Source organism: Lepidochelys kempii, chromosome 9 (assembly GCF_965140285.1).
Source record: "Lepidochelys kempii isolate rLepKem1 chromosome 9, rLepKem1.hap1, whole genome shotgun sequence".
Classification (NCBI taxonomy): domain Eukaryota; kingdom Metazoa; phylum Chordata; order Testudines; family Cheloniidae; genus Lepidochelys; species Lepidochelys kempii.
The window spans coordinates 89,548,867-89,560,849 of NC_136388.1; the positions used below are offsets into that span (position 1 = coordinate 89,548,867).

The following is an 11,983-nucleotide window of genomic DNA, read 5'->3' on the forward strand; positions in this document are numbered from 1 at the left end:
TAGGCTGTGTTCATTAGGGAAGATACCTCGCTGCTGAGGGTGAGCAGGGAATCAAGGGAGGGTCTTCTCCAAGGGCTTCTGCCCTGTCCCTTATGCAGCTCACCTGTGTGCAGAATTTCCCCCCCACTCACACACACACCCCAGTGACAGCAGAGTGGCGCAGGAAAGTTATCCTTAATGGCGCAAGAAACAAAGCAGCTCTGCCAAAGAACCTGTGGTCTCAGATTCCCCAATATTTCCATGAGAGTTCTGTGGAGACCTCTGAGGCAGATTCCCAAGAAGTGAGGGAATCAATCAACACCCTGTTCTGCCACTCAGACTAGGCATGTGGGTGGTACGTGCATCATACAGACACAAGCCTGCTTTCTGCAACCCTCCTGCCCCCATCAATTCGCTTCAGCGATTCACAAAATCAAAGCCACTTACCAGGGGCCTCCTCCCCTATTTGTGCTTCGCCAAGCTCCGATAGCTGTGACGGGCTAGCCTCCTCCAGCACAAAGAAAAGCTCCTGGCTGCATGCATCTCTGACCTCCTAGTCATTCTCTGCCTCTAGGTCCTACTCCCCATCCTTGTCCAAGATTTCCTCCTGGCTCAGTTCACTCTCGACTGGCACGCAAGCCACTTAGTATCACAGTGGAGGTGGGGTCGCCATCGAGTATCGAGTTCAGCTCTTCATAGAACCAGGAGCTCATGGGCGCAGCACCGGAGCGGCGGTTTGCCTCCCACGCCTTGTGGTAGGCGTTGCCGCAGCTCCTTCACTTTGACCTGCACTACAGTGTGTCCCAGTCATGGCCCCTTTCTGTCATGCATCATAAAATCTCTCCGTAGGTATCATAATTTCTACGTCTGGAGTGCAGCTGGCACGGGACAGCCTCCTCTCCCCAAATGCTGCTGAAGTCCAGCACCTCGGCATTGCTCCAAGCGGGGGACCGCCTGGTGCGTGGAGCAGACCTGGTCACCTGGAAAGATGCGCTGAGACCATTGCACCCGTCACCGAGCAAACAGGAAGGGGACTTTCAAAATTCCCAAGGTATTTAAGGGGTGGGGCTCACGCTTGGTCACCTGAGGGCTGGGCAGTAGAGTTCAAACCGATGACCAGAGAGGCGAGAACAGGCATTGTGGGACACCTGCCAGGGGCCAATTGCAGCGCTGTAATCGACCCGGGTGCTCAAATAAATTGGTTAGTCTCTAAGGTGCCACAAGTCCTCCTTTTCTTTCCACCGGCACAGCGGCCCTGTAGCCCCGGCGCAGAAAGCTCTGCAGCGCAGCAAGTGTGCAGTTTCCGCGCACTACGTGGCTTGGCAGTGGGCACGCCTCGGGAGTTACGGCGCAGAAAGCTGCTTCCCTGCGCTGCAACTTGCTCGTGTAGACAAGGCCTCAGTCTGCCCATCCAAATACTGGTGTGACCGACTTTGCCTAGCTGGGAAGCGCTGATCCCACACAAGTCCTGTGCCAGCAGCAAAGACGCAGGCCCTGCCCTGAGAAGCTCACAGTGGAATGACAACTGTGTAAGGCGAACTTTCTAAAAACTGCGGATGTCTCGCTTTTTTCATTTCCACAAAAAGGCAGGTTTTTGATGGTGAATTCTCTTGTATGTTAAGAAAACAAAAGATTTACTCAACCAGAATACATTAAGGCCCTGTCCCCTTGGGTTTGGGAGGTCCTACCACAACAACACTGAGAGTACTCAGCTTGGGGGGGGCGGTCTGATGGGCCCGGTCTTTGGGGCGGGTTACAGCGGGCGGGCCAGCAGCTTTGGCCGCTCGGAGAGCTCGGCATCCTCCACCTGAGGCGCTGTCTCTTTAACACGCAGCAGGCGCGGGGCGTGAGTGAGCGAGAGGGCGAGGCCCGAGGCTGCAGCGGCGCCGGGGAGGCGCTGGGTGTCGCTGTTCCTGCGGCCGCCCCCCCCATCACCCCTTGCTCTCTCGCCCCGCCCGTTCCTTCCCTGCGCCGCCATTGTGGTGACCGGCTCGTCGCTCCGCACCATGGTGAGACAATCCAGCCCCATCCGCTGCTGCGCGGGCTGCTGCGCGCCCGGCCCCGGGGCCCGGGTCTGCCGGCTCCCCCCCCGCGGCTCTCCCCGCGTGGAATCGGGGGGTGGGACAGGCGCAGAGGGCGGGGGGGCGTCTGGGACAGGAGCCGCCCCCTTCCCGGCTCAGCTCCTAGCCGGGCCAGCCGCGGATCGCCCGAGCGGGTTCCTGGCGGGAGGCTGAGGCCGGCGAGCGAGGCCCCCCCGGTGGGCGTGGGGAGGGACTGTCCCGCCCGCAGCGCCCCAGGGCCCGGAGCTGTCACACCGTGTCCTGGGCGCCCTCCTGCACCCGCTGCTGCGGGGATAGGGCCTGGGGATTGGGGCCCAGGGCTGGGCCATGCGGAGCCCCCCCCCCTCCCCAGCTCAGTAGGGGAAGGAGGCTGGCTGGTGGAGGAGCACTAGGCTAACACGCGTGGCCTTGATCCCTGGGAGGCAGGGGGGGTTGAGCGCTCCCTGTGCTGTACAGAGGCCCCCCCCCCGGGACATTTGGTAGCGTTGGCGTTGGAGACAGGATTTGTGGTCTTTACTGTTTGTGATGCCCACTGAACTCTGGAATGGATGCAGGTTGTTGTGTCCCACTTAGCCCTTTAAGTACTGCTGCTCCCTCTCTCTGAGGTCACAGTCAGCTCCATATTTGTCAGGCTTGGTTGCACTAGTTTAAGTGTGAGATTAAATCTGTTTAACTAAACTGGTGCAGCTTTGAATAGGGAGAAACTGGTGCAGAGTGTCCCCCTATGCACACAGTTGCACCAGTTTATCTCAATCTGTTTAACCTTGCCCCTTTAGTTTTGTTACCACTGATACTTCTGTGTGTAGGCAAGTACTCACAGGCTCAGGCGGCATCTGTAGGGAGGTCTCTGAATGCAACTTCTGATAGAGGAGAGTGTCTCCAATGTCTTCCCTTTATCTTTTCACCCTCAGTCGTCCCACAAGACCTTCAAGATCAAGCGATTCCTTGCCAAGAAGCAAAAGCAGAACCGGCCCATCCCACAGTGGATACGCATGAAAACTGGCAATAAGATCAGGTAGAAACAGCTATTGCTTTCTGAGAGTTCACAGCTTGCTGCCACACCTGATCAAAAAATATATATAGACCATATCTGCATTACACACTTCTGCTGGCACAGATAGCTGTGTGTTGCTTGGGAATGGGAAGATCCGTTACTGACACAGATGTACTGACCAAAGCCCCTAGTTATACAAGCTCCATTTACGTTATGAGTAGTGGCAGGTGGATCGAAGAGTCTTGTACTCATGGATGTGTTGTGAGGAAAAACCATCTGTGATTACCCTCGGCATCCATCCCCTGATCCTGGAATACAGTGTCTGGGGAATCTTACTACTAAAGAATTTCCTTCATTGAAGGTCTGCGTATGGTGATGGGCTAATACATAACATTTGGAGGATTTGTAACCACAAATCATTACCAGAATGCATATGTAGACTGAAATACTGTACTTGATTTTGTCCACGTTTATTGCATGTTGGTACTTGCTTGTGCTAGATTATAAATAAGGATACAGTTTAGTCATGGAGGTCACGTCAGTCACAGATTCCATGACATTTACCAGTTTCACCAGACATCTGTGACTTCTTCAGCTGGAGCCGGGATTGTGTGTCCCTCTCCTATGGCTGCTGTTGGAGTCAGGACTGTGCGAACGCGTGTGCACGTGCACACCCCGCAGCTTCGGCTGGGGCCATGCGCACTCCACCACCCCCTGCAGCTGGAGCTGGGGCTGTGTGCTGCCCCGATTCCCCCAATGGCTGTGGCCACTGGAGCCAGGTTTGTGAGCCCCCCAGCCCTGTGGGGAGCCCCCCCGTCCAGTTATTTTTTAGTAAAGTCACAGGTCATGGGCTCCTGTGAATTTTTGTTCAAATTCACGGTCATAGGATTTAAAAAATCATAAATTTCATGATTTCAGCTATTTAAATCTGAAATTTGACAGTGTTGTAATTGTAGGGGTCCTGATCCAAAAAGGAGTTGTGGGGAAGGGAGGTTGCGGTTCTGCTACCCTTACTTCTGCGCTGTTGCTGGTAGCGGCACTGTCTTCAGAGCTGGGCAGCTGGAGAGCGGCAGTTGAAGGCAGAGCAGCGCCAGCAGCAATGCAGAAGTAAGGATGGCGTGGTATGGCATGGCATTGCCACCCTTACTTCTGTACTGCTGCTTGCAGACCTGGGGCCTCAGTCAGCAACCGCCACTCTCTGGCCGCCCATCTCTGAAGGCAGCCGTGCCGATGGGTGGCATGGCATGGTGTTGCCACCGTTACTTCTGCGCTGCTGCTGGCTGGGCGCTGCCTTCAGAGCTGGGCGCCTGGCCACCCGCTGCCGCTCTCTGGCCACCCAGCTCTGAAGGCAGCGCAGAATTAAGGGCGGCCCCCCTAAAATTGCCCATAACCTCGCCATGACTTTTACTAAAAATAACTGTGACAAAATCTTAACCTTTATTATAAATAAAACTTAAACTACAACAACACTTGGTGGGCATTTCTTAAAGTGCCTTAGGTTTATTTATATTGTCAACTGCTGCAGGTGAAGTACAGAGCTCTTACAGGAAAAACTCCCTTCAGTTCATTTGTATATTTCATTATTGTACTTTTATTTTTTCCACTGCTGGATCTCCTTTTTTCTCTGAGTGAGTGTAGCTAGTGGTTAAAGTAGGAGGCTGGGAGTCAGGATTGCTAGGTTCTATTGTGGTCACTACAGCTAATTTGCTCTCTGTTTTTAGGAAAGTCATTTTGCTCTGTGCCTCGGTTTACCCATTTGTAAAAGGGGGATGATACCTATCTAGCTGTGTTCTAGGCATATTGAGCATTAGTATTACTAATGTGCATAATTTAATTATTTTTGTCTTCCAACACTTAATGCACCAAAAGCAAGAGTTTTCTGCCCAAAGTATTTGATAAAGCAGGCTGCAATTACAGTGCTTCATTCTGTGGGAGTACTGCCATTTTCCTGCTGAGAGTAACTCTGTTAATATTGCCTTTGATTTCACCTATGCATTGGTGAAACCACTAATCATTAACACGTACAAGTATGACATTTATAATCTTCAATTATGCAGGTTTTGAATGAATGCTTTAGTGGATTTCCCTGGGAAAGTGCTTTTCCATGCTGCAATGCACTGCTCTTGTGTTCTCGGATTCCACTTCTGTTGGGAATGTGAATGTTTTCTTCTGGTAAAAATGGTACTTGTGGTGATGTTTTAAGAGCTAGCCAGTTCTTTACTGCCAGCACTTGAACTCATGAATTCTAGGCTATCGGTGACTGTCTTCTCTTCTAAAAGTGGCACAGTGTATGTCCATGCTCAGTGCTGCTGTCTCTAGGTAAGTTTGCTTCTGGGAACTTACCTTTTTTTAAAGCTGCTGATATTATTACACCAATACGGGTTCATATACCTAGTGAAAAAGGAAAGCAAGTACCTATGGAAAATAGTTTAAAAAAGAATATGAAGTAATTTTCTTTTACCATAATTAATTGACAAATTCCCAACTAAACCTTTACAAGAGATTCCAGCTCCTTACTAGTGGGTTCATTCTGACTGTTATTGTGGTCTGTGTTACAGACTGTCAAGTGTGCCTTGCTTATTAAGTGGTGCTGCTTTTGTTTTAGGTACAACTCCAAAAGGAGACATTGGAGAAGGACCAAGCTGGGCTTGTAAAGAGCTGCTCTCATGGGAACTCTAATGACACATGCGTCTCTCCTGCCCCAAGTCCTGCAATACACATTGCTACAAAAACCATCACTGACCCATTTTGGAGTGTTGAATCTTGTTGTTCTTCCCTCTCTTGCCCCACACCCCTAAAAACAAAACCATACCAAACTGTAGTCTTGAAAGATAACTTTAATAGACTCTTTGGAATATTATAACTGAAAAATGAAGACTCTGTTCAATTAGTGTTCTTTATTTCTGTGCTCAAATATATTGACTTAATTTGTATTGCCAGTTTGCAGGTTTGTTAATAAATATGAGCATTATTGATCCTTTGAATGAATGATTCTGGCTGAATTTATTACATGCATTGCTTGAGACGGGTGGGTAATCTGGAGAATAAAGACTGAAATTAATGTGAGCATTTACCAGTGTGTGAGAAAAGATCCTGCCATCCCAGTCTCTTATCTGTACTATTTGAAACAAGTAGACCAAACTAGTATCTCCCTTTTGTACCCTTTTGCCATAATTACACATTAACAACCGAAGTTGGGATGCAATTTAGAAATATGAACTTGCCCTTACTTAAAAGAAAATGTCAATCTCTACTGAGAAAGAGAGGTGGCTGAACTAGTGAGGGTCACACTCATGTAGAATGTGCAAAGGACTCTACATGAATAAGTAAAATAATCAAACCCTTCTAAAGCAACCTGGAAAATCCCAAGTTACCAGGACATGCCATCCTGTATTGTCTTAGTGCTCATAAATTGCTGTATTCATCTTATCTATGACATCTTGCTACTATTTAACAGTCTGCCCAGTCGGTTTGCTTTATTCTGATAACCCTTTTGTACACCAAGGGCCAGATTTTTCAGAGATATTTAAGCACCTGTCTGCATCTTCAGATTCCTAAGTATCTTTAAAAATCTGGCCTCAAGTTCTTTTGCAGTGACTGGGATGTTGTATATTCTCCAAAATCACAAGCAATGTATATTGGGAAAATGAAGTGTAGCGCAATCCACATGCACTGGCCACTTCTTCACATTCAGCTGTGGTGCACAAATCGTTTTATGTTGCAGATCCAAAAGTGATGCATTAGGAAAACCTTGCCCAGTCAATTTATTATTCTCAAATAGCCAGATTTAATTTTGGAAACTTGCATTTGGATAGCCACACAAGATTTTGAAGGGGTATAAAAAGTCAGAGATGTTGGGGATGACTGGAGGTGAAAATCTTTCCAGCTAGGGTTTTAAGTGACATCTAAACACTGAAGACTATCTCCTCTTCCCACTTCTGATCAGTTATCAGCACAATTGAATGATTAATGCTTCTAGTTACAACATAGTAAAAAAAAGATTGCTCTGTGGAGGTGGGGAGGAATAGAGTTTGGGAATATAATTGGTTGAGTCATCAGTAATACATGCATTCTGCAGTAGTGACCCTTAACTAGATGATGATGCAATTACATGGCACCTTGCATGCAGAGAGGGAAGATGTACAAAGATCTTTCTGGGAGGGACTGAAACACGGTTCCAAAGCAAGGTGATTTGCTCAAGATCACACTGAGTGGGTGTCAGGGGGAACTGAGCCCTGTCTTGATCCCCTGCTCTCCACCATGGTGGGTCTGGTGTATACATTCTGGTTACCTGAAAATAACTCGTTTTACTTCTGTGCACAGATGTGGCGGAGACCAAGCTAGCTTGGTGCTGAATGGAGCAGAGGAGTGAGCTGCAATTGCTGTCCCTTCTAAGGGAGTTTAGTTGAAACTCAGTTCCCTGGTGGCAGCACACCACATCCTGGGGAAGCTCTAAGCCTTTATCACCAGGCCCTGCGGGACCAGCAGAGAGACTGTCAATTTTTAAGAAGATAAATAGGTGGAGCTGATCTTTTTACTGGCGTTCATAGTAAGGCAGTGAAGGTGCAGCATGTGCTGAGCTAGATCACATACTTTACTTACGGCAGCTTGTTGGTCCTTGCACAATTACCTCTCTCTCCAAAGGCATTTTGGAAATCCTAGTTACCAAAGGCAAGTGAGGCTAGTGCAGCATTTCTCAATTGTGGCCACCATGGTTGCATGCAGCCACCTGGGGCTTTTTGTGTGGCCACAGCCTCCTGGGCCGTGACTGGGGGGGCAAAGCAGTGTTAAACATACAAATAGCACTTTTCACAGAAACAGACTTACTAGCTAGCAAATCTTTTTTTAAAAAAATAAAAAAGCCAAAGAAACAACAAAAAAGACAAGAACGTTGTGACAAAGTTCCTACTCTACCTTGCGCTTATTGGCGAATTTGCTCGCCTTGGAGCTTCACAGCAGCCCTCAGTTTGGCTGTTTTCATGAACGCACAGTCCAGGTCAACTCCTCCTGTGTCTGACCAAGAGTTGGGAGGTTTGGGGGGAACCCGGGCCTGCCCTCTACTCCGGGTTCCAGCCCAGGGCCTTGTGGAATGCAGCTGTTTAGAGTGCCTCCTGGAGCAGCTGTGCAACACTAACAATTCCCTGGGTTACTTCCCCATGGCCTCCTCCCAACACCTTCTTTATACTCACCATAGGACCTTCCTCCTTGTGTCTGATAATGCTTGTACTCCTCAGTCCTCCAACAGTCCGTGTTCTCGCTCTCAGCTCCTAGCACCTCTTGCTCCCAACTCCTTACACATGCACCACAAACTGAAATGAGCTCCTTTTTAAACCCAGGTGCCCGATTAGCCTGCCTTAATTGATTCTAGCAGCTTCTTGATCGGCTGCAGGTGTTCTAATCAGCCTGTCATCTTAATTGTCTCCAGAAGGTTCTGGAACCTTCCCTGTTACCTTACCCAGGGAAAGGGGACCTACTTAACCTGGGGCTAATATATCTGCCTTCTATTACTCTCCTGTAGCCCTCTGGCCCGACCCTGTCACAACATACAAAGAGCATTATTTAGTAACAAATAGAGACAAAATTGTACATTATTTGTATTGAGTGCAATACAAGCCTACATAAAAAATTACAGTGATTTGGACGTGTCTGTGTACATATTGATTTGTTTTGCCTAAAGTTAATTAAGTATTTTAGGAAAAATTGTCAGGGTGGCCACCGGCAAGAGTTGGTGGCTGCACTCTGAGGCCACCAAAAAATGTCTAGTGAGACCCCTTGGGCAAGTGTTCAGTAACAGGGTTAGGACACATCAGTAATATCTGATCTTCCAGCAGCCCTTCCTGGGGATGTGTAATAGAAGTCTAATTTCTGCATCATTGAGCGGGGAGGATAAGTCTGCAACAGAAGATGAGCACAAAGCATTAATAAAGATGATTTAAATGCTTCAAATCTAACTGGAGACCACATGCTGCAAGTAGTCTCACTCCAATTTTTTTAAAAGGAGCTTTCTCATGCTCATGCTTTCTCATGCTCCTCCAGGAGCCCTGTGTCTGAAAGCTTGATCCACCGGAATCTCTTATAAGTTTTCCTTGTGTTTTGTTTTGTTTTTTTAATCCAAAAGTTTTTGTGAATCTTGAATTTTTTCTCTCTCCACAAGTACAACCACTGAGGAAGAGACCTGCTGTTTGAGGCTGCAGGCGTTTAGAAGATACAGCACTGAGGAAGGCTGAAAACCAACCCTGTTAGATCCATCAGTTTCACCCCTCTCCTTTCTTGTTTGCTTCCTTTCCTTAACCTGGTCAGGAGGGATCAAAGCAATTATACCTACCAGGATAGGCTGCTGACAAAGTTGCTCCCCATCATGAGGGTCAGGGCTGGGATGAAACCAGTCACTAGTCAATCCTTTCAGAATGTATTCGTGGCAATGCTGGTCCAGGCAATCGGTTAAACTGATGCTTTGTTGTACAGCTATTATTAGATAATTGTCTAGATAATACTTAGTCCTGCCCTCAGTGGGGGGACTGGACTGGACTGGTCCCTTCCAATTCTATGATTCTACTACTGTTATTGTGCTATTTTATTCAGACAGTGGCAACTTCCAGCAGGGAGCTGCTTTTTCCTTGGGAAAATAACTCTTATAATTGTTTTTAAAACATTTCCCCACCGAATCTTCCTTTTGATTCAAACCCTACCTTAAAGGGACAATGTCCAGACATATTTAGGTCCAAACTGGGGTTTGGTGAAAACAAGCTTGCACAGAATCTTGGCTAACAGGGCTATTTCTGTATTTTAAATTATTATTATTTCAGTGGCCGCTTGCTTTTTTCTCTTTTCAGTTAGATTGAAAGCTCTTAGGGACAGGGACTGCCAGTTTATACCAAGCCTAACCAAAGGATGATTTAACTAGGAATTGGTCCTGCTTCGAGCAGGGGGTTGGACTAGATGACCTTCAGGGGTCCCTTCCAACCCTGATATTCTATGATTCTAACCCAATGGGGTTCTGGTCCAGGACTGAGGCTCTTCTGCATATAGCAACATAAATCATAGCTCAGTTAAATAAGTGTCCCTCCGCAGCCCTGGGAACCCAGACTTTGCAAAAATGTGCTAATGCACAAGAACCAGGAAATCAGGGCTGAGGTTTTCAAGGATGCTCAAGGAATTTGGATGCCTAAGTCCCACTAATTGTAATGGAAATCAGGTGTCCAAGTCCCCTAGGCAACTTTGGAAGTCTTTGCCTAAGTGGAGTAGGAACTGAGCACTCTGTTCCCATTATCTGTGCCGAGTGAAATGCAGAGTAAATTAGACTAGTCGGGTTTAGTAGTCAAAGGCACTGTTGATAAAATACATGGGGATATTTTGTTTTATAAATATTTTTTAATGTGACTCTTCCTCTGTAGGTATAAAAACGTGCAGCTGAGGCGAGAGGGCATGGGATTGCTAGCTGTGACGTGGGATTCTGCACTGTAAACAATGGGAATGGGGGTATTTGTAAGTTGAACGAGTTTCTTCTTCTCAGGAACTTGTAATTATAGCATCAGTTTAAAGGCTCAACTGTGGTGGCATGTAGTAATATCACTGATAGTAAATGGGTCCATGTTCTTGCTCCCTTTGAAGTCAATGGCTAGCTCTCTGGGAGCAGAATCGAGGCTCAGACCAATGAAAAAATGGGAAAACCCCATGCCTTCAGGTTTTTCTGTTAGCTGCAGGAGAGAGACCCTGTGCTAGAAATCATTTAATTTGATTTTCAGTCAGTTTTGGACTAACTTTTTCCATTGTCATTTGCGTTTCAGTATTTAATACAGGGGTCACAAACACGCTGGCTGTCCTGTGGCCCACCATAGGAGCCAAGCTCCTTTCTGACCACATAAGGAATAGTTACAGGTGTTTATATTTTATTAAAACCCCTCTTCACATTATAGTTTTTAAAAAGTTAATACATTTTAATATTAATTAATTAAAGTCTTCCTTAGCAGAGACTTTTAGTAGCATACTATATTACTCTTCATTTTTTTCGTTTTTGACTATACTTTTGTATCGTTGTATGAAAAGGTTTCAGTGATGCGGCCCTCGGGCCAATGTACTGGTCCTCGTGTGGCCCTCGCGGGGATTTGAGTTTGAGATCCCTGATTTAATATAAATAAAATCTAGTTCTGCTGTGAAAAGGGATTATGGAAAAGTGGCGCCTTCTTAGGGCTGGTGTATACAGAGTATTCATACTGATTTAACTAGATCAGTTTAGAAGCAGTTCTAGTTAGATCCGTGCAGCCCCCCAGCGTGGACACAGTTATATTGCTATAAAGGCATTTTCTCCTGGTATAATTTATTCCCCTGTACTATATCTTTGTTTCTAAACCAATGGAGTTAAAGCAGTACAAAAAACACTGAATAGATCAGGCCTTACTTAAATAAATCCATTTTCAGTGTCAGTTACGTATCCTAACTGCTGAACTATGTCTTTATGTTTATTAACCCTGCAGTCCCAAGTCAACTAGGAGTCAGCTGGATTCTATCTCACATCATCAGTTGTTGTTTACATAGTCCTGGTCAGTTACAGTGGTGCAATCTCACTGAAGTCTATTGCCCAGGTATCACCGGGGGCCTCATTTGGCCTGCAGCATCTTTATTACTGGTGATGATGCGCAGCAAGGAAAGAAACTAGCTTGAGTCTCAGAGCCCCTCTTATATTTCCAGGGCTGGTAGTTAGAGGGAAAACATCATTTTCCCTTATAAATGGAGTCTAGAGAAGATGAGCATGAAACTCCAGAAGGCCATTTTACAGTCATTTCTCAAAGCAGACCCACACAATAAATAAATGGGACAGTTAAAAAAGATCTGATTCTGTGTGAAACCGAGGCTGGGGCAGCTGTTCATTTCAGGACACTCTGAGGCCACCCCAAAACTTAAAACAAGTTGGGCAAAGTTCCATTTTTCTGATAAATAACATACACTTCAG

At 46.8% G+C, this 11,983-nt stretch overlaps 1 protein-coding gene and 1 non-coding gene across 2 annotated transcripts; both read left to right on the forward strand.

Annotated features, from left to right (window-relative positions):
• Positions 1 to 1,881: 1,881 nt before the first annotated feature.
• Positions 1,882 to 6,017, forward strand: RPL39 (ribosomal protein L39). The gene is made up of 3 exons (XM_073361327.1): positions 1,882 to 1,988; positions 2,951 to 3,054; positions 5,639 to 6,017. Exons 1-3 carry the CDS (start codon positions 1,986 to 1,988, stop codon positions 5,685 to 5,687), a joined length of 156 nt encoding a protein of 51 aa, XP_073217428.1. The 5' UTR covers positions 1,882 to 1,985; the 3' UTR covers positions 5,688 to 6,017.
• LOC140917814 (small nucleolar RNA SNORA69) lies at positions 4,931 to 5,062 on the forward strand. The gene has a single exon (XR_012161005.1). It is a non-coding gene; the product is annotated as a small nucleolar RNA SNORA69 (small nucleolar RNA).
• Positions 6,018 to 11,983: the final 5,966 nt, after the last annotated feature.

Excerpts from the sequence above, each read along its gene's own strand:
- RPL39 (XM_073361327.1), top strand. Across the intron at positions 3,055-5,638 it reads AAAACTGGCAATAAGATCAG|GTACAACTCCAAAAGGAGAC; the intron begins GTAGAAACAGCT and ends CTTTTGTTTTAG.